We start from the raw sequence: 24,101 nt of genomic DNA on the forward strand, positions 1-24,101 counted from the left end.
ACCACAAGTCGAGAAGAAACTAATTTACTTATCTCATAATGAAGGAGGCTTGTTGGAAATGAACAGTGAACTCAAAGGAGAGCATATGTTTAATTTGCTTTTTTCATGACAAGTGGGTTTCATTACCTAAAAAAATTGACAAAGGTACTGCCTTTTTACTACAATTGCAAATTCACTTCAAACTCATTAGAGATGTTGTCCCTTTCTGTACCCTTTTTATTATTATGAAGGGAATCAAATTCCAGCTTCTACCTTGTTATATAGATGAGATTGTTCTTCATTTACGATAAACAATTTGCAATTGCATTCCAGAAGCACAGAAATGACATGATATTACCAAATGTCGCAAACCAAGTTCATCTATGTTTTTAAATTATTCTTTTTTTTCTCCGTGTTTACCAATATCAGCAGTTCTTAACATTAGTAATTTGCTTACATATGCTACGATTTAGTCCTACTATTCATGTCAAGCTCTTCCAGTGTAGGAGAAGCAGCACTTTTAAAAGTATGCACAAGACAAGATAATAATATAGGACATATAGTAGGATAGGATAGGAGTGTCGTTACCTCCCTCAAATTGGCGACCAAGTGTCCTTATTGGCCGAACATAAGCAGCATCTTTTCCTCTGAGAACAGTTGTTCAACAAGAATTGAAACATATATGTAGGTTCTTTAGGTTGTGGAAACAATTCTATGCTGGTTAACACGGAAACTACACTTGCCATGATTAGCGTATCTGAAACTTGGTCTTTGAACATAAAAAGACAGCCCTTGAGCAGTTTATTCATGTCTATATGTCCATACAACACAGTCCTTGAGCTACACCCGAGTAATGGCGAAGAATTTAGCCTAGTCAAGCACACAATGAAAGTAAAATCAGGTGGGTCAGCCGTGACAATTCTACTCCAAGACATAAGGGTATGCAGAAAAGAAATCAATATTGAATGCTAAATCAATCCTCATTTGAAGCTAAACATAAACCACAATTTAGCGAGTAATTAAGGAATAATACACTTACGATGCATAACTTATAGCCATTGATCAGCCGAAGAATGAAATTGGAATGCCAGCAATTTCTTCCTTCCGCCATTGTTCTACTGTAAATGTAAGATATGCTAATTTTATTAATAAAATTGGGGAGTACTGATAATAAGACTTAATACATAGTTTAACCCCTGAACTTGTGCTCTTTTATCCATCTAACCCCCAAACTTAACGTCTAACCTATCGAACCCCTGGACTTGTTAAATAACCCGATTTGACCCCCGAACTTGATAAATACGTAAACATTGAACCCCTCTGTACACAATTTCTTCTAGAATGTTTCAAGTGACAGGTGGACACGAAGGGTTCAATATTTACATATTTATCAAGTTCAGGGGTCAAATCGGATTATTTAACAAGTTCAGAGGTTCGATAGGTGAGACGTTAAGTTTAAAGGTTAGATGGTTAAAAAGATACAAGTTCAGGGGTCAAACTATGTATTAAGCCCTGATAATAATAGACATCTGTATCAATTTTTGGATAATATGGCACATGCCAAGTATGCACCCAGGTGTCTACTCTGAGGTATGACGTGGCGTTGACCATATTAGCAAAAATTTGGAATCTGGCAACATTTTCCATTTTAATTGAATACTACTACTACAATTTTTCTTTTAAATGTTCCATCTAGATTCACAATTTTTATAAATGCTCTATAAGGCTTACAATTTTTCTAAAAAAATTAAACGATTTGCAAATAAAATTTCTCGATTCGTAATGTGAGCCGGAAAGATTATACTCCCACTGTTGCTGTTTATGTCAAGCTCTTCACACTCTAATAATCATTTGAAAAGTCCATCAATTTTACTAAAATTTACACTAAAAATAACCAATTCTATAGAATTAGAAAGATAGAAATTTAAATGAATTATATAGTATACCAAACATACGTCAACACCGCGTGCAAACATATCATATCTTTTGAAATTAATTCAGTTAATTTTAAGTTTTATATTTATTGTGAATTGCCTAGTCTAACTCTCATAATGAGTAATCAAAATTCCATTAAGATATGTGGTAATGTACAGATTACAAAACTGCAATACTCAACACATAATGGATATAAATTTCACATTTCACATTCCTACTAAAAAGAACTGAACATTTTAGATAACAAAAACTCGATTATCGCGGTTCAACAATTGATTCAGTGACATTATTGATGGACCCTGTAGAATTTCTTTGTGAGTGATTGCTGCTAGTCGACACATTTTGGAACGTAAACGTAGGTTGTTTCGGTTGAGGAAGATTTGTTTTTTCACCACTTAACATAGTAACTACAGCAGCCATGTTTGGTCTATCTGCAGCATGATCCTGCACACAAAGTAGACCAACATTTACACATCTGCTTACTTCCGCTGTAAAATACGAATCTGCCACAACTTCATCTATCATGTCTAAGCCCTTGCTTTCGTCCCATGATTGCCATGCCTGCAACCGACATTGTGATTTTAACAATGAAATTCCGAACATTTGAAAATTTCAAAGAAAATATAATGAGATCTTTAATTGCAGCCTTACAAAAGCTAGAAGGCTCATTTGATGTTCATCAAACTGGAAACTATTAACCTTCCTGCCGCAGACAATTTCTAAAATCAAGACTCCGAAGCCAAATACGTCGGATTTCTCTGAATATATGCCGCCGTACAGATACTCCGGAGCCATATACCCCCTGTATTTGATAGAAAAACAATTGATATCATGTTTATTTCATTTTTCTAAAGCAGAAAATTATATGGTTTTGTGTCATCTGAGAGAGACGGATTGCATACAATGTTCCGACAACCCTGTGAGTGCTTCCAAGAACTTGTGTGCCTTCAAACATTCGTGCCAATCCAAAATCTGATATTTTAGGGTTCATCTTCTCATCCAAAAGAATGTTGCTGACCTTCAAATCTCTATGAATGACCCTCAAACGAGAATCGCGGTGGAGATAAAGAAGCCCTCTAGCAACTCCAATAATAACATTGAACCGTTTGTTCCAATCAAGCTCTACCTTTTTTGCCGGATCTGTCCAATGCACAGAGTTATGTCATTAGCACATCTAATGAATGCTAGGTTGAGCTATTAAACACAGAATTTAAAAGCTTAAACCAACCAAAGAGATATTTGTCCAAGCTTTTGTTGGACATGAACTCGTAAATTAGTATCCTCTCTTGTCTTTCGACGCAGCAACCTATGAGTCTGACAAGATTTCTGTGCTGGAGTTTGGATATCAACATCACTTCATTCTTGAACTCTTCTGTTCCTTGTCCAGAGTTAGTCGAAAGTCTTTTAATCGCCACATCCTTCCCATCTTGCAGCTTTCCCTATATAAACCACACAAATTAATTAACAACTCTGTCAATGTATGTTTAATCTTTACTCAAAAAAGTAGCTATATTACCTTATAAACTGGACCATATCCTCCTTGCCCAAGTTTATTTTGTTCGTCGAAGTTGCTGGTCGCAACTAAAATGCTATTGAAGTCAAACAAAGGCAATTCTACAGGATCTTTATCATTATCATCTGAAGGGCTTCTCCACATAAATGGTTGTTCAGCTGCCAAATTAAACAATAAGCGAGTCTAATTTCCTAATAAGCGAGTCTAATCCGAACTAAAAATCCATCCGAAGAAAAGAAAATAGCAAGTCCACTTCACAAAAAGACCTAAAGTAGGAATGTTTCATTTCTTACCATTCTTCTTAATTGTTTGGTTGGCTCTCCATTTCATAAGACCATAGATCATAGAAATGATTACAGCAACAGTGACTGGGCTGATTATGAGTTTTTCTTTAACCTTCTTATCATAACCTGAAAAGACAATTTGAAACGGAACAATCGTTAATTGCTATTTAAGTAGTGAAACGAAAATAACAACAAAATTTCTCAAATGTGTAGAGTTACAACCTTTCAGTTCTGCATCCGCAACACGAAGAAAAAGATCTGGTCCGCCGAAGGGTAACACGATCATATCCACGAGATTTCCTGTCCAAACCAAACATCCTATTGAATCTACATATGCATAACCTGAACAAGAACAGTTATTCAAGCAATGTTGATGGCATGCATTTTCATCCAAAACGTTGACGAACTCGGCAGAATCAGGAACTTTTAAGCCACTAAACTTCAAGAAACCATCTGCGGCACTTGTGTTTCTTCCACAGTTTAATTCGGTTCGCCTTACGCACCCTCCTGTCCAGTTTCCTCTGTTCCACTCTTCATCTGATTTTGGCACGAACCCTTTCAAGCAACTACAAGTTAGATTTGGATCATATCTTTTGCAAACCCCAAAATATCCACATGCTCCATAGACTTCACATGGAGTAACAGGTGCCTCCCATCTAGCATGCCAGCCCCTGACTGGAACCCAACACAAAAACCTTAATACTCCTGTTGAGGAGACCATAAACATGGAGTAACTACAGTTTCTGAGTACCCTGACTTCAATATAAGCAGATCCTGGCTGAAGACCATCAATGAATGTTAATCCACTCTCATAATCACCATGCATTTCAGGTATGCCAATAAACTTAGCCTTATCCCATGGGCCACTCCTCCAATGAGGTTTCGACCCTTTCCAGACAAACGATTGTGACGGTGTCTCTAGCGATAAACCAGAAGTAAAGTCCCCGGGCGAAGGATCATTTTCAGTTTTCCAAGAATTAACAATCAATCTTTTTCCATTTGTGTTATTGAAGGTCAACCATGAGCCTGGCAAGAGTGTATCTGTTGGATGCTGTGAGTTATCCCATAGAGTTGAACCTGTAACACCATCCCTCAAAATCAACTTTCCGTCGTCTGAGAGCACAGCATTTGAACCGTTTGACGAACCAGATATGTTGGTAGACCAGACAACATTCTGCTGACCATCCAAAAGCACCAAATTCCCATCTCTGCCTATCGTTAGACTTCTCGAGGAACTTGTAGCAGGATTGTCTCTATTAGCCACCCAAATAACAGTCCGGGGAGTAACTTCCTTATACCAAATTCCCACATAATGATTATGAGAATTGTTAGGAGTAAAAAATCCCAACTCGAAAATGTGGTTCGGAGAGCTAAGAGTTTCTTCTGGAGTTACTACTCTTGATGAAGTAACGTTGTAGATTACAGAACAATAAGCAAATGAGAAGAACAAATTGAATAAAAAGACCCACAAGAATATAACTTTTACAGGAAATGGCATGATATAAAATATAAACAATAAGATCAAGATGATGTCAAGAAATGATGAAGATAGCACAATCTGTATCTGCTACGTCAAATATATTAAAATCATGCTCTTGTTATTAAAAAGTGCAAATAAATAAAAGAATACTATGGTTGTGTGAAAACAAACATCCACCATAACTACTTAGAGTGTGTATCCCATGCAATAGTTGGGCTACTGTCATGTCATATTTACAACAAGTCAATGAGCATTTCCGATAACAAATTTTTTAATTATTATTTATTTTTTTAATCATTAAAATTTTCATATTGCTAACGCAACGAACGACATTATGGCGTAACTTATATAAAACTGTAACATACTGAATAGGAACCCTATTTACAGCCAAAAAACGTTGTTTGAGATTAGTTCTTCCATGAGAAAGATAAAAAAGAATTATAGCAGAGAAAATTTCTGGTTTTTATTATGTTTTATCATTTATGAGAACTCGTGTTTTATGCAAAATAATTTTGTTGGAAGAATGGTCAATATTCTAATCCAGGAATGTGGGACCTAAGTTTGACAGATTATGTAAGAATGTGAAAAACAAGTAAGAAGAAATATTATACAACTTTGAAAAAAAGTGGTCGGTACAGAAGTGGCTAATGTTTGAAAATGCTACGGTTCTACATTGTGTTGTGTGTGATAATCATGGAAGATGATTATTTTAGGAACAAACCAAGGAAATAATATGGAAGATGGAGAAATTGAATAGAACTTTGCCTTTTCAACTGGGTAATAAAAAATTGTCACTTATGCATAATTGCAATTTAGCGGGAAGTTTTTTGGGTCAAATTATGCATACATGTCGAGTTTTAGGCAAAACAAAAATAAAATCCGGCTGTCACATATGCCTTTTCCTTTTGCCGGAAAACCTCCAGCTGAAACAAAATTAAAATTTAGTAATCAAATTGGAAAGAAATTAAAGTTTGATAACTAAATTGAAACGAATCAAAAATTGGTCACCAAAGTGCGAAAAATACGATAGTCTGGATATGTAAAAATCAATTACCCATCATATGAAAGAAGATCCTAATACTGTTCTTATTTCTTATTCATATTCTCGGATAAGGGCAATCCTTGCAATTTTTAAAGGCTATATCAAATTTTCCATTAAATACAGCAGTTGGACTGCCTACTAGAACTCAACATGAAAGAATAAAAGTAATTTGGATAGGCCAAACCCATCTGCAAGTCCCTCTACTCTTCGACTTTTTTTCAATAAGTCCCTCTACTTCATTTTTCCGTTAAGTGGTCCCTCTATTTTCATATTTCCGGTTAGAGTGCCCTTTGATGGATGGAAGGCAGAGAGTGTGTCTCACTCTCCGTTAACCAGCAAAATTTCCGTTAAATAATGACATGTCACGGTTCTCTTTAAAAATAAAAGAAAATTTAAAGGACTGAAGTTGCTATTTAACCACATGTAAAAAATACAAACGACATAGATGTTGACTGGATAACTCTAAACGCCATTGTTTTAAATCAAATCAATATATACTTACACGACAAAAATAGTCTGAAAGTGTCCGGGGACAATGAAGTAGAGGGACTATTTAATGGGACAATGAAGTAGAGGGACTTATCGAAAAAAAGTCGAAGAGTAGAGGGACCTACGAATGAGTTTGGCCAATTTGGATATAAGGACAGCTATGTTGAAGGAATGTTCTGAATATATCGCTTAAAAAAAATCAACATTACGCAAATTAAAATCATTGATTGAATAATGAAAAATGAAATAAAAACAGCTACGACTAGCTACTGGACTGAATCCAACAGCTTCGACTGTATTCCCAGGACGAGAAATAATCAATTGCTACATCACTGTCGAAAGTATGATATTTACTTGTATCAAGTGAATAGAATATCATTCGATTAAACTTGTTGAGTCTTGAAAAGTGTATCTTGTTCTCCATTCCTGTAATTTTGGCCACCATAGAAAAGCAGGATGAATCACTAACAAACAACATGTGATGTCCTAAACTTTTAACTTCGATTTCACACACTGATCCAATCAAAAAACTAGCACATTTCGTCCGGATCGACCCACAAAAACAGAGAAAATCTCGTTATCACATTCTAGAAGATAGTTATTCTCAGAATTTAAGTAAGGGCTATGAGGTTCTGTAAGAACCTCCCACAAACATCTATCTTCTTTAATTCTACATGTTGCCAATCTCCCTCTTTTATCTAGGAAATAGAAAAAGTCATCTTGAAAAACCGGAGGGTTGTTACCTGGAATAAAATCTTTATCAATGACTATGCGATAATGATTCCAATTTTTCTCCTCCATACGAAAATGATAGATAGGGTGGCCTTGTTCCATGCGATCTGCAATACCAATGAACGAGCATTTGGAGGAGGTTGGTGGATGTGAAAAGCCCATACTAAGCAAGAAACCGTTTTGAGTGATGTCAGGAAGACGGTGAATAATCTTTTTGAAAGGATTGAAGCAAAAAACACCGTTTGCGCCATTCGACATAAGCAGCCATCCATCCTTGGAGAAAAGGATTGTTCTGTGTAATGACTCTGGAATTGCATTTGTCATAAAATATGTTTCGGTCCTCTTCACGTCGATGAGGTTGATAGTTCCACTTGTAAAAAAAACATGAAGCATGGATAAAACATTTGACTGTTTTGTAAACCGATGCCATTGGTTGTCCAGTGGAGTGGAGGAGTCATCGACCGAAAATTCTTGCAAACTCGACGAAAGCATATATAATCAAATAAAAAAAGGCGTTCCCAAACAAGTGTTAGTATGTCCAAAGGCAGATTGGCTATCAAATTCTCTCGTTCTTCTTCTTTTGCTCTCTGCTCGACGACTACAGTTTCTTTTGCAAAATCTTTTTTAAGCTCCTCTTGTTCATCTTTAATACGATTGGGAAGTGCATTGCGTCCCTTAGCCAATCTGAAATCTTCCGGCATCATCCACAAATGTTCAGATCGCTGCTATGTTACATCATCACAATCCACACAAATTGTTATACGTTGTTTTTCCAAGTTATAGCAGAATACCTTATTATGATTCATCAAGTAAATGCAACCGGCTTCGATTCCTTTCTGATCATCAGTTACTGAACAGGACATCGAATAGTTGTAGCACCAAAACAAAGCTCTATCCTCCAAACTTTCCACCTTCACCCACTCCATTCCAGAGAAATCCAACTTAAAAACGTTTACGGATTCAATCTCTTTCCAGCTTTTTCCACGAAAATAAAAAAATACGTACAGAAGTTGGTCACCTGATTCCACCACGAAATTTATATAATGTAATACATACCCACTAGCTGGTAGATTTAGTTCTAAATTTTTCAGAGACAGCCCATTTATATCGCGTATCTCTATCATGAACATCTGTTCGAACACAAAAGTTGCAGCATACAATATCCCGTTGCACATAGAAATATTTTCAAAACCATCATCTTCATTTTCAGGTTCGACCATAAACTCGTGTGTTGTCCATCATCTTAAGGTCCACAGGACACCATGCGTTTTTTTTTATAATCAAGAAGAATTAACTTGCTTTTAGGATCAGTTGGCGATAGAGTTAGAAAGGCCTTACGTAAATTTAAATCTTTTTGAAGGAAAGGTAAGTTGATGGTTTCAAGAGATACTGGATTCCACAAAATATACTGATGCTCATTATTTTTCAAGATTGACCAGCCGTAAAAACTTCCCTTGATGGACTTACCCTGCAATTCTTTGATATTTCGATGGTGATTTGTGTTGGTTTCTAAGTTGTAAAAGATTTGGTTTTCAGAATTTTCATCATGGATCAGAACGAGCCAAGGAGCTGCTGCTGGCGAAAGACACGGAATTCTTAAATTATTTTCTTCCGTTGTATCACAAACTTGCTTGTTCTTGCAGGTGAGTAGCATGTTGTGATAGAGAAAAAGAATTTAAAGGACAGGAATTTGTACAACTTTTTTTTATGAAATAGCAGCTTGTCGGCTTGCTTAATGATGTATGTTTATATACTGTTGAAAAGAAAACCTAATCAATCTAAAGGAATTTACCATTTTTGTTAAATGCCTTTAGTTTATTAAGGAAGAATACAATTGTTCTATTTTAGTATGAATATTAAATCAGCTTCTTTTGAATTTTAAAGTATATTTTATTTTCTAAGAGATTTTCGTATTTAATATTTTGGAAGGTATGAATATTAATGAATTGCCATTTCATGAGATCTGTATGAATCAAAAGAATTTTGCCATATTTTTGGAAATAAGTTATTTCTTACTATATTTTTGTAAACTTTCTTTTTTGTTAAATGCCATATTTTTTGAAATAGGTTATTTCTTAACACGATTGCTCTATTTTATACTTTTTTAATATTAATATTAAATCAGTTTATTTTGGATTTTTAAGCATACATATATATAACTTCTATTTTTTAGAGATTTCAACACTTGTATTTTTGGAAGGTATGAATGTTAATGACTTGCCGTTTTAGGAGATTTATGTAATCAGCCATCATTTCTAAATCTGATTGATTGTTATTACAATGAAGCTAATGAATCAATTGTTAAAATTCGTAATGCGGTTAGGTATGTGAGGTCATCTCCTTCTAGATTGCAATGGACGAAGTAGAAAAATATGCGGATATAGAGAAGAGAAATTTATGAATTTACCTAAAATAAAGAAATATTAGTAAATTCTACCTCAACACGGAAACTTTAATAAAAATACCTCACGTTTTCCTTACCTTGATGTTCTTACTCTTCCGTGTATAAAAGATTATAATTTTACTCCATATGTATGTATAACTCATACCTCTCTTTTTTTTCACTCTTTTCCTTCCCACGTGCTTCTGCTCTCTACCACTCCACGTTCTTTCTGCACCTTTAGACCCACACACCTGCACCCAAAAAGACTACCACAATGATTAATTAAAATTGCTCATTTATTTATTTTTATTGTCAACAAAATTAAATAAATAGTTATTTGGATTTTCCTTTTTATTTTTTTGTTAGATACCGTAAAAAAACAAGATACGTAAAAATTTATTCTCCCTGCTATCTATAAATTTTAAAAAATAAAAATTAATACTAAAATTAAATAAGACAATAACAGAATAATAAAAAAAAATATGACCTGAATGCCAATAATTTGAAAGTTGAGAGGATAATTAATATTTTTTTTCTATTGACATTGTCAATTATGTTACATAATTTATTATAATTTTATTATGATATTGTTGATAACATATATAAAATTATTTTATGTTATTTATACAGAATTAAATAACAATTTCATAATAATATTATAATATTATCATAATCTCATCATAATTTTATCATAATATTATCTTAACCAAACATAATGTTTTTATTATTTTTGCATAAATCATTTTACATAATTTATGCTAAATTACATAAAATTTTCATAATAATATCACAAATTTATTATAATATTATCTTAATTTTATCTTAATCTTTTTATTGAATTTATGCAGAATTAAATAGTATTTTAATAACACTGTCATACTATTTTCGTAGTCTAATTATAATATTATTATAGGCATATCATAGTATTATCATAATTTTATCATGATATTATTATAATTTTATCATGCATAATTATTTTATAACATCATCACTATATTATCATAATCTTATTAGCATAATATTCATAACATTATCATAATCTTATCACAACATTATCATAATTTTATTGTTTAAATATACTTTACGTACTTTATCATAATATTATAATAGTCTTATCATAATATTATCATAGTCTAATTGTAATATTATCATAGACATATCATAGTCTTATCATAGTGTTATCATAGTATTATCATAGTCTTATCATAGTCTTATCATGACATTATCATAATTTTATCATGCAAAATTACTTTATAACATTATCACTATATTATCATAATTTTAACATTAACATAATATTCATATGATTATCATAATCTTAACATTAGCATAATATTCATACGATTATCATAATCTTATCATAATATTATCATAATTTTATTGTTTAAATATACTTTACGTACTTTATCATAATATTATGGTAGTCTTATCATAATATTGTGGTAATACTATCATAATATTATTATAATCTAGTTGTAATTTTATCATAGGCATATCATAATCTTATCATGGTATTATCATAGGTTTATCATAATATTATCATGACATTATCATAATTTTATCATGAAAAATTATTTTATAACATTATCACTATATTATCATAATTTTAACATTAGCATAATATTCATAATATTATCATAATCTTATCACAACATTATTATAATCTTATTATGCAAAAATATTTTACGTACTTCATCATAATGTTATGGTAGTCTTATCATAATATTATGGTAATATTATCATTAATCTTAACATGTATAAGTTATTTTACGTAATTTGTGAAGAATTAGATAACGTTATTATAATATTATCATAACTTTATTATAATCTAATCATGATTTTTGTAATAACATCATCATAATTTTTGCATAAATTATTTTACGCAAGCAGAATTGACATTTTTATAACAATATCACAATATTATCATAACAATATCACAATATTATCATAAACATTATCATAATATTATCATAGTTTTATCATAATATTATCATAGATTTATCATAATATTATTATGATAATCTTTTCATAATTTTTACATAACCTTTCTCATAATTTTTTGAATAAATTATTTTATGTAATTTATTATGAATTAGATAACATTTTCATCATTGTTTTCATAAAATTTTATATAAGTCACAATTACAATAATAATAAAAAGTAATTATATTTCTGATACAACAATTTTATTATGGATTATATAATTCAAGTGGATGATTTAGTTGTGCCCAGTTCAAATATTCACATATAGCTTGCATTAAAAAAAGATGTAATAAGATGAAAAGCACATATTGTTACAGCATCAAAAGAATGCACAGAACTAACAACCAAAACTTAAGTAAAGAAAATAGAACCATAAATCATATTGTCATCAATTAATTTTGCAGCTGTAGCTGAAGCTCTTTGTCCCGCAATTACTCAATCTTTCTTGATATGGATCAATTTTCTGGATTGCAACTCTATTCTTGAATATAGATCCTTAACAAATAAGAATTCACAATAGAACATACTCATTCATCAAAGCCATTTATGAAACTAAAAAAACGAATCGATTTTAAGAACATTAAAACCTTATCATTCAATTCAATCGAAAAACTATGGTATGATTAATGGTTTAAGACCAAGATCAGAATAAAAAATTAAATGGTCGAAACTCGAAAACAAGTAAGGAGAAAAATCCATCAATAGAGGAAGAATACAAAATGGAATCGGAGAGAGCAGGAGTACCAGTGGCGGTGCGGACGTAGTCATCGGAGAGAAACGAGGCGTTTAACGAATCGCTCAAAAAAATGGTTTTGTTTGCAAAGAAAACTGAGGTTTGTCCTTGACGAAAGCTTCGAGAGCAATACCAGGGTGAACGACATAGGCAAAAAGGACTCTTCCCTACCAGCCGTCGCCGTTGAAGAGCGCCTTTACGGAAAGGAAAAACAAAACCATTTTGCGATTGCCGATCTGAAGTTATTACCTGTCCACCGACGTTTGCGATTGCAGTCACGCACGGTGACAACTGATATGGAAGGGAAAGATAATGGCGGTGTTCACTGTTGAGGAAGAACTTAATTCTGGTCTAATTATAAAAGTAATTATGTTAGATTAAAGGAGTATAGTTATAATTAAAATAAATTTTAGAGTAAAAATATAAAAATAAAAAATCAGAGAGTATTTTGTTTAGCTTTTTCAGCGTGAGGTATGTTTTACAAATATTTTAGAATTTGGAGTATTTTACCTAATTTTCTCTATAGAGAATGGTAATTTATCTATTCTTACATGTTAATTATCTTTAATTTGTTAATTTGTTATAACCTCGTAATTATTTCTGTTTTTCAGAGCTTGAAAAAGAAAATTCACCTATAGTGGTTATGGATTCAACTCCAGTAACTTTATAGTTTGTTTCTGCCGGTTGCTGCTTTAATGTTTCAGCTGCTGTTTTTGCTACCGGTTTTGATTTCTGCTGCTGTTTTGCGTCCATTTGGTTTTTGTTGCTGTATTGCGTCCGTTTTAATTTCCGATGCTGTTTTGCATCCGTGTTAGTATCCGCTGCTGTTTTGCATCCGTGTTAGTATCCGCTGCTGTTTTGCATCCATGTTGGTTTCTGCTGCTGTTTAGCTTTCATACTCTGTTGTTACTTTTGAACCTGTTTTCTGCCATTGCGCTGTTGTTGTCTGGTGTCTTTCGCTACACCGCTGCTGGCCCAATTGTTCTGCTGCTGCTGTTTAGTATGGCTGCTGCTGTTTATGTGAACTTACTAAAGATGAATGAATGATGGCTGCTGCTGTTTTTACATGGCTGCTGCAAATTTTAATTTTTTGCACCATTTCAAATTTTTTATGTTTTGTAATACATTTGAATTTTGTCCTTATTTTTAGCAGCTCTATATGAATTATGGAATGATAATTTGAGCAGGTTTATATGAATTATGAAAGCAGTATATTGATTTATAATTTTGGCAGGTTTTTAAATTTCAGTTTTATTTTGTTTAATAAGTATTTTATATGTAATTTGTAATTCACAGGTTTGTTAAGATAAGGTTTTAAAATAATTTGTCCTTATTCGTCCATTTACAGGTTTTAAAATAATTTGAATTATATAACAGATTTTAATAATTCACAGGTTTTAAAATAATTTAAATTTGTATAACAGGTTGTAAGAATTCATAGATTTTAAAATTCACAGGTTATGTACAAAACAGCAGTGTCCTAAAGAATGAGAGAACCCAAAGAAAATTAAACTAATAACCCAAATAACCCATGTTTATTTAGAATGACTACAATAGCATAACCCAAGTTAATTGGGTTGTAACCCATGTAATATATCTGAATTCAGTTCGGGCTGGTTTAAGCTTATAACCCACCCAAACTGAATTTGAACACCCCTAGAAGCAAGGGTAAATTAAGAGTGTTTTTTTATCAGTGTTTTAAAAATCGAACCGTGGCCTAGCCGATGTGACCACCAGATATCGGTTTGATCGTTTTGACCGCTGGTTGAACCGATTAAGCTGAATTATATATAAAAAATAACTTTAATTTATATTTGTCTAAAATCAGATCAAAATAGAATTAAAAATTATTGTGTTCCATTATTAAATTAGTAAAATTTTATTTAGATATGCTACTTAATTTTTTGACTTACTATTTCAAAATCCTAATATATTGGTATTTCTTAAATAAAATTGTAAACATATGACTCTAACAAATATGGAAATACACAACCTATATAATTCAGATATTAAAAATGTATCCTTTTAAACTCAATTAATAATTAATATTATTTTTTATGATTTAATTATTAGAAAAATTATTGCACACAACCGTTGCGTCATGTCATTCGTGCAACAAACCAATTATGCGTTAGCCATGTGGAAAATTGAATGATAAAAAAAATAAGTAATAATTAAAATATTCCCTATCGCAAATGTTCATTGGCTTGATGTAAAAATGACGTGGCGCAACGGTTGCATGGGATAAACACTCTAATTATTAATACTAAAAATTATTTTTATTTTTATTTATTAAATTACTAAAATAAAAATTACCATGTTTTTTCAACGAATCTATTATTGTGTTTTAAAAGTATTTTTTATTTTAATTGGCTAAATTAATATATGACTAACCAACGGGGAGTTGGTTCAAGTGGTAAGCGGCACTTGTGATAAAAGTTGAGGGGGTGAATTGAATTTTTTTAGATGATGTGATTTGTGATGAGGACTATAAAAAAAATATGGCTGTCACTTGTGATAAAAATGGCCGAAAATAGGATAGTGACTTTCCTGTGATACAAAATTGAAAGTTTGATGAGCATTTTGTAGCGTTTTTTAATTCAGTGACCATTTTGATATTGGATAAGTTAAGTTTACCCCTAGTTGTGCAAACGTTTTGAGTTAGGTCTTTGATTCTTGAGAATTTTTATTGGACTTGGAAATGGCACTATTTGTTATCACAATTCACAAGCAAACACATGATTGCAATACAATGAAAACATGTCTAGGTAAGTTTAAGTGACCTGAGTTTTTTTGTAATATCTAAATGTGTATATTTACACTCATTTAAACTTATCATTTTTATCGGTGCTATTCGTTTCTTTCTTTGATAAGGATATACAATAATTATTTTTTCTCTGTCTTTTTAGCTAAATTGTGCTGCTATGATGTTTCTATGCTTTTCTACATGATTTAATGGTAGAAAAAACTTAAACATTTACGATTTGTTATAATTTTATCTAAACCTTTTAATTTTTATAATAATATTTAAATTGCATTTTTTTATTGCAATAATATTCAAATTGTATTTTTTGTTGCAATGATAACCAAATTGATGGCTAAACTTGTTGTTTTCAATTAAGATATTAGATTATTATTATTTTTTGATGTATAATAATATAGTAAAAGTCACAAAAAGGGCAAAATCTCAAAAAACAATTCACATAAAAAGTGCAATGTGACTATTATTGCAACAAAATAATACAATTTGGATATTATTGTAAAAATTAAAAAGTTTGGATAAAATTCGCAGCAAGTTATAAAAGTTTGGGTCTTTTTTGCCATTTAGCCTTCGCTATGCTAATTTATATATGTTCGTAGTATTTTGTGGAGATAATGACCCTTTTACTCATACCAGGCCCCTGCTGATGCCCTGTACCTTCATTATATGAAGCTGGAAGAAGACTGTGGTTCGGCAAAGCAAGCTATATATGCAGGTCTATGATCAATCAACTAAAGGCTAAAGCTGTCCCTAGGGCCGGCCTTAAACGAGATGAGGCCCTAGGCGATTTTTTTAAAAATATTTATAAAAATATATATTTTTATCAAAGTATTTATAAGAAAAGTTTGTTTTATTTTTTCATAAAATTACATTCATTTTTCACTTTTTATTTTTATAAAATATATTTTTAGTAGACCGTTGATAAATTTTTGAAAAATACATTTGCAAAAAAAGATTTATAAAAAGTTAAAATAATGTATATAGATTAGGCCCTAGACGATAAAAAATATAAATTAAATATAATTTTAGATGGTATTAATCGGAAACTACATACGTATTACTAAGCAGTCTATTTAATTTTTTGAATTAAATTTACAATACCAATTATTAAAATGCCCGATATATACATATATTAAAAGATTTATTTTTAAAAGATCTAAAATAAATATGGGGCTCTTTACAATTTAGAGCTTTAATTATTAAAATGTCTAACTAATCTTTAAAATAAAAAAAAATTAATACATATCACTAAAAACTTTAATAAAACACATTTTAAAAAAATATAATATATATATTTTGTAATTTTTTTTAAAGGACCCCATATTATATAGGGACGATGACAAAAATACCTAAAATTTTAAAAATATTTATAAAAGTACCTGTAAACTTTTTTTATTTACAAAAATACGACTGATTTAAAATTAATTACAAAAGTATCAAAAAATAAAAATTAATTACAAAAGTACGATTTGTATAATGTCGATATAATTATGGTATAATTTTGTAATATTAAAACTATAAATCAGATAATTTAAAAATAATATTTGGTTTATTATTGGTATAATTTCAGTATATTTTTGGTATATTGATTATAAATTTTTATATATATTTTCTAATTGATAACATGTATTTTTTTTTATGTGTATTTTTCACTATAGTTGGTAATGAACTAGAAAATTTGTATACTCTTGGTATACTGATGGTATAATTTTGGTATATTATTAATTTAATTTTCAGTATACGATTTGATGTAATTTTGGTAAATTTTTATTTAATATTAATAAAATCTCAGTATGTATAATGTTGGTATAATTTTGGTACAATGTTGATATAATGTTAGTTTATTAGTATACTAACATTATACCCACAGTATACACCGTATGTTTGATATTATTTTTTATTTTTTTTTACTTTTGTAAATATTATTAATATTTTTGTAAATGAAAAAAGTCAACATATATTTTTGTAATTATTTTCATTTTTTTTGGTAAATGGTGTAATTTCCTCTATTATATAGAGCCCTTCAAAAGTGGAGGCCCTAGGCATAGCCCTTAGTGGCCTATGCCTAAGGCCGGGCCTGGCTGTCCCTACTCCCTAATAATGAAAAGTTGGGAATGTATGAAATCTACATTGCATGTGCTGCTGAGATATTTGGTGTCCCCAAGACAAGAGAAATTTACGAGCAAGCCATTGAGGCTCGGCTTCCCGACGAACATGTGAAAACAATGTGTTTGAAGTATCAAGTATGCCAAGTTGGAAAAGAATTTGTGAGAAATTGATCGTGGGTGTGCCATATATATATTTCTCCCGAATTCCTTTCCAACTTGGCACGATCTGATGCCGATTTATGGAACGAGGGGTATGAATACACTTTCGGAGAAATGTTTAGATTAAACAGAGTGATCTTCCAAGCTATAGTCAGGTATGTTTTTTAGTATCCATTCTTATCATTAGTGTGAATTTTATGTGCTCTTGTCAAATATCAAATCGTTATCTTTGTTTTTGCATCTTATACCGAATTTGACTGATTTAGTTAGTTAACCTTTTATTCTCATTTCTGTCACCGCATACGCACTTTATCCTGCCGGAGTATTTGATGCAGAAGGATCAAAGGCTAAACATCGATGAGGTCAAAGACAAGTTGAAACAAGCTGAGCTCCATGAAGAGGAAATGGCTGCTCTAGAAAGGCAATTAACCGCCTTATTGGCCAACAATACCAGACTGCGAAAGATAGTGGCTGGAAAGTCGGGTTCGTAAGTGCTGGGGTACAATCCCAGACTGATGATGGAGTGGTGAAGTTTATCGCAAACTGTGAGGACATCGAGCTATCAGAAGAAATCGACTCCGAACATGATGAAATAGTTGAAATTGATACTTTCAATTGTGAGATAGTTTTATGTTATGAATTGCCACAGTTTTGTAGGCATAAAGTTGTCATTGATACTTAATTGGACCTTAATTTAATTTGTAAGTCATGATTTCTAAAATTTGTTATTTTTTTTAGTTACATCAAATATTAAAATTCACATACCATTAAATATAATATGTTCTGAGAGTATTTTTTTCATAATAGATTTCTCATTTCATATCTTATTTTGTGCTTTCTTTTTTCAGATTTGGAATTCTTTTCATCTATCCTTGCAATGCAATTGACTTTAAAATATTATATATCAATGGAAGTACCTAACTACCATTATCTTTAAATACCTAACTACCATTAAACATTAAACAATCACTAGACCAACTTTGTTATTTTTCCTCAAATGTTCCTATGCAAAAATTTAAAATAACTTTATGCTTAATCAGTTGATCAATTTCCTTAAATCCATCCATAACTACTTGCCATTCGTCCTATTCTTTTGTACAAACAAGATTCCAAACCTTTTTTTAACAAATAAAACATATTTTAATTTGGTGAATATTGACAAACAAATTGAAATGCTTCACATAAATTACAATTCTTTCCCTCAACTAATCAACAAATAGTAACTTGTCAGATCAAATATAATGAAGGTGTGACGCGCTAATTTGAACTTTATAAAAGAATTAGATTGAAAATCTATATCGTGGCATTTTTGTAATTCTGTCCAAGTTTGACGTGTGCAAATTATGCGCTTTTTGGGCTTAATTTGATGGAATTAACAAATGATAGCCTATTATTGACTCTTTTTAAATTAAATTATAGTCAAAAATCGCATAATTGGCACACGTCAAATTTAAACAGAATTACGAAAATGCCACTATCCGGATTTTCCGTCCAACTTTTCTTAAAATCCCATCTTTTCACACAATCTGCCTCGAGAATTACTGAATCTGATCTTGAACTCATCCCCATGTCAATGCCTTGCTGGGAAATTCTTGCTAGACCACATAAAAATGTTAAATGGAAAACAATTCACAATCCAGAAACCAAATTAAAATTTTAAAAATGGATTCTCTACAAAATTGATGAACAAAAAAAAACTATACAAATGTTTGTGTATGACTATGTATGTATATGTATATTCAATTGAATTACAGGTAAAATTAATGCAAGAGATTAATAATCATCTCCCTACTACCATAGTAACTGTGACATCGTTTGAGGATACAATTTCTTGACCGTCAAGGTAGATTTCCGATGTATCTATGGAAGCTCTCATTGAAGTATACGTAGGTTGTCTCGGCAACGGCAGGTTTTGGCTCGTATTATTGCTTTCGAGCATTAGGACAACATGTGACATTGTTGGTCTTTGAACTGCAGAATCTTGCACACATAACATTCCTACGTTTATGCATCTTAGTACCTCGTTTCGGTTGCATGACTCTCGGATCGACGGATCGAGTAGATCTATTGCTTTATCTTCATTCCAAAGATCCCATGCCTGAGAGTATATATCCAAGAAAATTAACACCTTACAAATTCGGAAAGTCTATGTTGTACAGAAACGGAAATGCTTTGTGAAACAATATATTTTTCTAGGATAAGTTATCAATTTGAAGTTTTGGAGTTTCGGAAATGCTTTCGAGGAACGGAAACAAAAATTAGGACACGACAAGTTTGCATGCAATATTAAATGATAGTGATCTACTTACGTAAGCAATTAGACTGGCGTGATCGGATTGGCGAAAGCTGGTGTTTCTTCTGCCACTAATGATCTCTAAAAGTAACACTCCGAAGCTGTACACATCTGATTTGACTGAAAACAGACCTTCCATTGCATATTCAGGCGACATATATCCACTGCAATTTCAGAAAGTGAAAAATGATGTTCGGATCAAATTGTTCGTTTTCTTCATAAACTATGTAGCACGGAAACAGAAAACCACTAAAACAGAGTTTCATAAGTGTTTATGTAATGTAAGACTCGATAAATTTTGATACAATAATAAAGGTATAAAATGTTATAAATAATGTGAAAAACAGTTTGTACTTACTATGTACCGACAACTCGGTTTGTGTTTAATTCATTTTGATTTCCTCCAAATATTCTGGCCATGCCGAAATCTGAAATCTTTGGAGTCATTTCCTCATCTAACAAAATGTTGCTCGCCTTTAAGTCCCGATGAATGATTCGGAGTCTTGAATCTCTGTGAAGATAAAGAAGACCTCTAGCAATCCCTTCAATAATGGCAAACCTTGTCTTCCAGTCTAATATCGCTTGTTTCGCAGGGTCTGTCAACAAAAGTGCAAAACTATTAGCAATCTTTATGAATAGTTTTCGTTTATCGGCATGGAATTTTGATTCGACAAGTTTCAAATTATAAAAGAAAATTACCAAAAAGAATGAAATCCAAGCTTTTGTTTGGCATGTATTCATATAAGAGCAATTTCTCTTCTCCATGAATGCAACAGCCTAATAATCTAACAAGATTTCTGTGTTGTAATTTTGCAATCAATATAATTTCATTCTTGAACTCTTCTAATCCCTGGCCTGAGATTTTCGAAAGCCTCTTCACAGCTATATCCTCTCCGGTAGGAAGCTTTCCCTGTAGAAAATAGTTAACTTTAGTACTTAAAATCTCTGGTTTCGTAAATTCTGCTACATGTTCAAGCGTTCTGCAATTACATCACGAACTTTGCACTCTAGCAATGTAAAACATGAACTATCAATTTTTTGTTATCGAAACACCGGAAAATTTTCTGATAAAAAACCGCTGATGTGAACACCGGAATATAAGTAGTATCTACCTTGTAGACATGACCAAACCCTCCTTGTCCAAGTTCTTCAGAAAAGTTATCAGTAGCTGCTGCTACATAACTGAAACTGAATAATGGTAAATCAGGACCATTAACTTGGCTACCCTCAATAACAAGATCAGCTGGTCCAGATATCTCTGATGAATATCCTTTGCTCTTGCTCATGTCAGAAAATGGTACTTCACTCTTTGTATTCAGTGAAGCCGACGCAGCCGCTGGCCGAGCTAAAGAATAAAATTGAAAAAATGCAGAAGGTTAGTACATAGTTAGATATGGAATTAAATTTGTCTTTAATTTATCAAACAGAACATGAGAATTGAAACACTTACCTTGGAATTTTCTTTTCAAAAACCAGAGTAAACCTGCTAATAGAGCTAGAAAGACAGCTCCACCAACAGCAATTAGTGCTATCACAGTTCTGGATAGCTTACTTTCATCTGTACCAAATTATAAAAGTGACCAAGTCAGAATCTACGTAGCACGGACACAGAAACGCTAAAACAAGAAACCGCGAAACAACATTTTCTATATGTTACGACTTACGACTATAGAATGAAATGAAAATGAAATGCCAAAGAATTTGATAAGTTTTCATGCAATATAGGCCATAATAATCATCAATCAAGAAATGGATCTTACCGAATTCGGAATCCGCAAGTCGTAGATGCATAACAATTCCAGGTTTGCCAAAATCTTGAATATCAATCAAATTCTCATACCATATCATGCATCCAATATTGTCAACATCTGCATAACCTTTACACGAACAATTTCTCAAACAAATTTCCTCACAGCTTCCCGAAATTTGACGGCGATCTATTAAATCGGCAAAATCAGGTAATTTATTACAAGACATCTCTTTAAATCTATCCTCTGCACCACCTGAACTGTCATTCCTCTGACACTGCAACGGATTATTCCTCATACAACCACCTGACCAAATATCCATGTTCCATTGATCACCATTTACAGGGTGAAACCCTTCCATACACCGACATCTAGGCCGACTAGACTCGCTGCAAATCGCGAAATCTCCACAGAAATTGTAGAGTTCACAGTCATTAGCAGGCTGCTGTTGAATAGAATCCCACTGTTTTTCACTCTCATTCCATTGCAACTGCTTCTCAAATCCATCCCAGCTTATCTGAAACTTCATGAAATCAGAATCATTCAACGGATTATAAGTAATATAAACCTCTCCATTATCAAATTCAGTTTTGAATCCGTATACAAAATTAGTTAAACCTGACATATAAGTCACTCCTGTAAAAATTGTTCCATCCCAATAACCACTTCTCCATCTTCTCCTGTCACCCTCCCATATAACTATCTGCGGCGCAGCGCGGGGATCCACCCCCATCGTATAGTTTCCAGGAGACGGATCAGTGGCGGATTTCCAAGAAACGAAAGCTTTATTCTCTCCGGACGTTGCAGTTGCAAGAACTCTCATACTTGGCAAGAAAGTATCCGTCGGATGATCAAAGCTTTTCCAGTATACTCTCTGTATATCATCAGCTTCCGACAATAAAACATTGCCCGTATCTTCAAGATTCGCCTGCGTATTATTCGACGAGAGCTCCAAGACATTACTTGACCAAACTACAGCTCCATTTCCATCTCTGACAATCAAATTTCCGTTGTTTCCGACAGTTAAAACTCCGTTTCTGTCGCGAAGGGGGGCTTGTCGGTTCGCCACCCAGATTACCGAACGATCTTGAATCCTGTTATACCATATACCAACGTATCTTAAACTAGAATTTTCCGGGCCGAAGAATCCCATTGCAAAGTTATTATTTTCTGAAAATATAGGCTGACCATCAGGTATTAATTGGCCTTTTGAGATTGTGTTGTTAGCTGCATGAACTAGATAGAGAAGAGAATTAAAGTATAGTAAAAGAAAAACTGGGTTCTTGATCTTGATCATGGCCATAGTTTTTCAATCTTGGAAATACAGAAGATTAATGAAGAAGATTGAAATTTAAGAGAAGAACTAAAAAGAAGAACATTAGTTGAAGATGTTATAAAAATGGAAATAAGGAGCCGCTAGTGGAGGATTTTTGATTGGTGTAAGGTGATGACTAGAGCATTAGCTAGGACGAGAAGTCTGACTTATACATGAGATCAAATAATCGATCGGTCCTTCAATTTGTGACTCAGAATCAAATAATTTATTTTTTAATATTTCGATTATTTAAGGACATTATTCTTAGATTTTTTTAGTCAATTAAGAATAATTTAAATAAATTCAGAGATCAGAATAATTCAATTTTATCCTTAATTGGCCTAAAAATAAAAAAATATTGTTTATAATTGACTAATTGAGAGTATCGTACTTAATTGATTATAACTGTTGAAATTGAGTTATTTAATTCTGAGTCACAAGTTTAAAGACCGGATTGACTTTTTACTCATAAAAGTTAGTAATACTATAAATAATTATAAAATAAATTAAAATTTATAGTAATTTATTAATTTGAGATATTTATTAATTTTGAAAAGAAAAAACTTTTTTATGTTGAGGGTACAAAAGAAGAATTACCTTGATGAAAATTTGTTTACAAGTTTTGACCAGCAAAAAAAATGAAGGGGAGAATTTTTGTAAATTGGGTAGGTAAAGGTCAAGATTTGTCTCTCCATCACATGCCATTGACATTCGTTGAACCAAAACCTTTCTTCTTTGAATATATAGGATCCAATAGACAATTAAACCAAAAAATAATGACGTGTGGCTTATTAATATTTATCCAACTATTAAATTTGTTACGAGTACGACCGGATGCTGATGACATTCAATTCTCCGGATTTTTATAGACTGCTTTATGCGTACTAGCAATAAGCGAACTTTTAAGTTAATTAATGAAAATTTGTATAATAATTCTTCAAAATACAGTCAATTGAGTCTATTTATATGTTTATTAAGAGTTTAAAAAGTAATCATAAATTTTACTTTTGATTATTATTTTATATTAATTTTAATATTTTTTTAATTTAATGTTTTACTTCATTACTGATATATTTTTGTGATTGTTTTAATGCGCATAAAAAATGAATGTAATAAATTTTATTTTACAAAATTTCAGACTGAAATTATAAACTTAAGAACTTG

At 31.9% G+C, this 24,101-nt stretch overlaps 3 protein-coding genes and 1 long non-coding RNA gene across 5 annotated transcripts; 1 reads left to right on the forward strand and 3 right to left on the reverse strand.

Moving 5' to 3' along the window:
- Positions 1 to 2,105: 2,105 nt before the first annotated feature.
- Positions 2,106 to 5,930, reverse strand: LOC126665245 (G-type lectin S-receptor-like serine/threonine-protein kinase At1g61370). The gene is made up of 7 exons (XM_050357978.2): positions 3,934 to 5,930; positions 3,721 to 3,837; positions 3,431 to 3,585; positions 3,143 to 3,353; positions 2,817 to 3,054; positions 2,566 to 2,716; positions 2,106 to 2,475 (listed from the first exon to the last, which is right to left on the reverse strand). Exons 1-7 carry the CDS (start codon positions 5,207 to 5,209, stop codon positions 2,170 to 2,172), a joined length of 2,454 nt encoding a protein of 817 aa, XP_050213935.2. The 5' UTR covers positions 5,210 to 5,930; the 3' UTR covers positions 2,106 to 2,169.
- Positions 5,931 to 7,244: 1,314 nt separating this feature from the next.
- Positions 7,245 to 8,155, reverse strand: LOC126665253 (uncharacterized). The gene is made up of 2 exons (XM_050357990.1): positions 7,876 to 8,155; positions 7,245 to 7,759 (listed from the first exon to the last, which is right to left on the reverse strand). Exons 1-2 carry the CDS (start codon positions 8,153 to 8,155, stop codon positions 7,245 to 7,247), a joined length of 795 nt encoding a protein of 264 aa, XP_050213947.1.
- Positions 8,156 to 17,466: 9,311 nt separating this feature from the next.
- On the forward strand, positions 17,467 to 18,309 carry LOC130015368 (uncharacterized). Its single transcript, XR_008790508.1, has 2 exons — positions 17,467 to 17,736; positions 17,917 to 18,309. It is a non-coding gene; the product is annotated as an uncharacterized LOC130015368 (long non-coding RNA).
- Positions 18,310 to 18,606: 297 nt separating this feature from the next.
- Positions 18,607 to 23,077, reverse strand: LOC126660496 (G-type lectin S-receptor-like serine/threonine-protein kinase B120). 2 transcript variants are annotated; one of them, XM_050354054.2, is made up of 8 exons: positions 21,635 to 23,077; positions 21,325 to 21,432; positions 20,987 to 21,219; positions 20,574 to 20,784; positions 20,233 to 20,470; positions 19,891 to 20,038; positions 19,407 to 19,679; positions 18,607 to 19,176 (listed from the first exon to the last, which is right to left on the reverse strand). In XM_050354054.2, the coding sequence occupies exons 1-8, from the start codon at positions 22,923 to 22,925 to the stop codon at positions 19,141 to 19,143; spliced, it is 2,538 nt and encodes an 845-aa protein (XP_050210011.1). In that variant the 5' UTR covers positions 22,926 to 23,077; the 3' UTR covers positions 18,607 to 19,140. The 2 variants fall into 2 exon arrangements, with proteins under 2 accessions (XP_050210011.1, XP_050210003.1); XM_050354046.2 differs by lacking the exon at positions 18,607 to 19,176 and having other exon boundaries at positions 19,210 to 19,679.
- Between the last annotated feature and the right edge of the window lie 1,024 nt (positions 23,078 to 24,101).

The sequence above is a fragment of the Mercurialis annua genome, linkage group LG1-X (genome assembly GCF_937616625.2).
Source record: "Mercurialis annua linkage group LG1-X, ddMerAnnu1.2, whole genome shotgun sequence".
In the NCBI taxonomy this organism is placed as follows: domain Eukaryota; kingdom Viridiplantae; phylum Streptophyta; class Magnoliopsida; order Malpighiales; family Euphorbiaceae; genus Mercurialis; species Mercurialis annua.

Excerpts from the sequence above, each read along its gene's own strand:
- LOC126665245 (XM_050357978.2), bottom strand. The coding sequence starts at position 5,209 with ATGCCATTTCCTGTAAAAGTTATATTCTTGTGGGTCTTTTTATTCAAT. Across the intron at positions 3,586-3,720 it reads CCAAACAATTAAGAAGAATG|CTGAACAACCATTTATGTGG; the intron begins GTAAGAAATGAA and ends TTAATTTGGCAG. Across the intron at positions 3,354-3,430 it reads GATATGGTCCAGTTTATAAG|GGAAAGCTGCAAGATGGGAA; the intron begins GTAATATAGCTA and ends TGGTTTATATAG.
- LOC126665253 (XM_050357990.1), bottom strand. The coding sequence starts at position 8,155 with ATGCCGGAAGATTTCAGATTGGCTAAGGGACGCAATGCACTTCCCAAT. Across the intron at positions 7,760-7,875 it reads CTGGACAACCAATGGCATCG|AGTCATTACACAGAACAATC; the intron begins GTTTACAAAACA and ends ATGCAATTCCAG.
- LOC126660496 (XM_050354046.2), bottom strand. The coding sequence starts at position 22,925 with ATGGCCATGATCAAGATCAAGAACCCAGTTTTTCTTTTACTATACTTT. Across the intron at positions 21,433-21,634 it reads ACTTGCGGATTCCGAATTCG|ATGAAAGTAAGCTATCCAGA; the intron begins GTAAGATCCATT and ends AATTTGGTACAG. Across the intron at positions 20,039-20,232 it reads AACCGAGTTGTCGGTACATA|TGGATATATGTCGCCTGAAT; the intron begins GTAAGTACAAAC and ends CTGAAATTGCAG.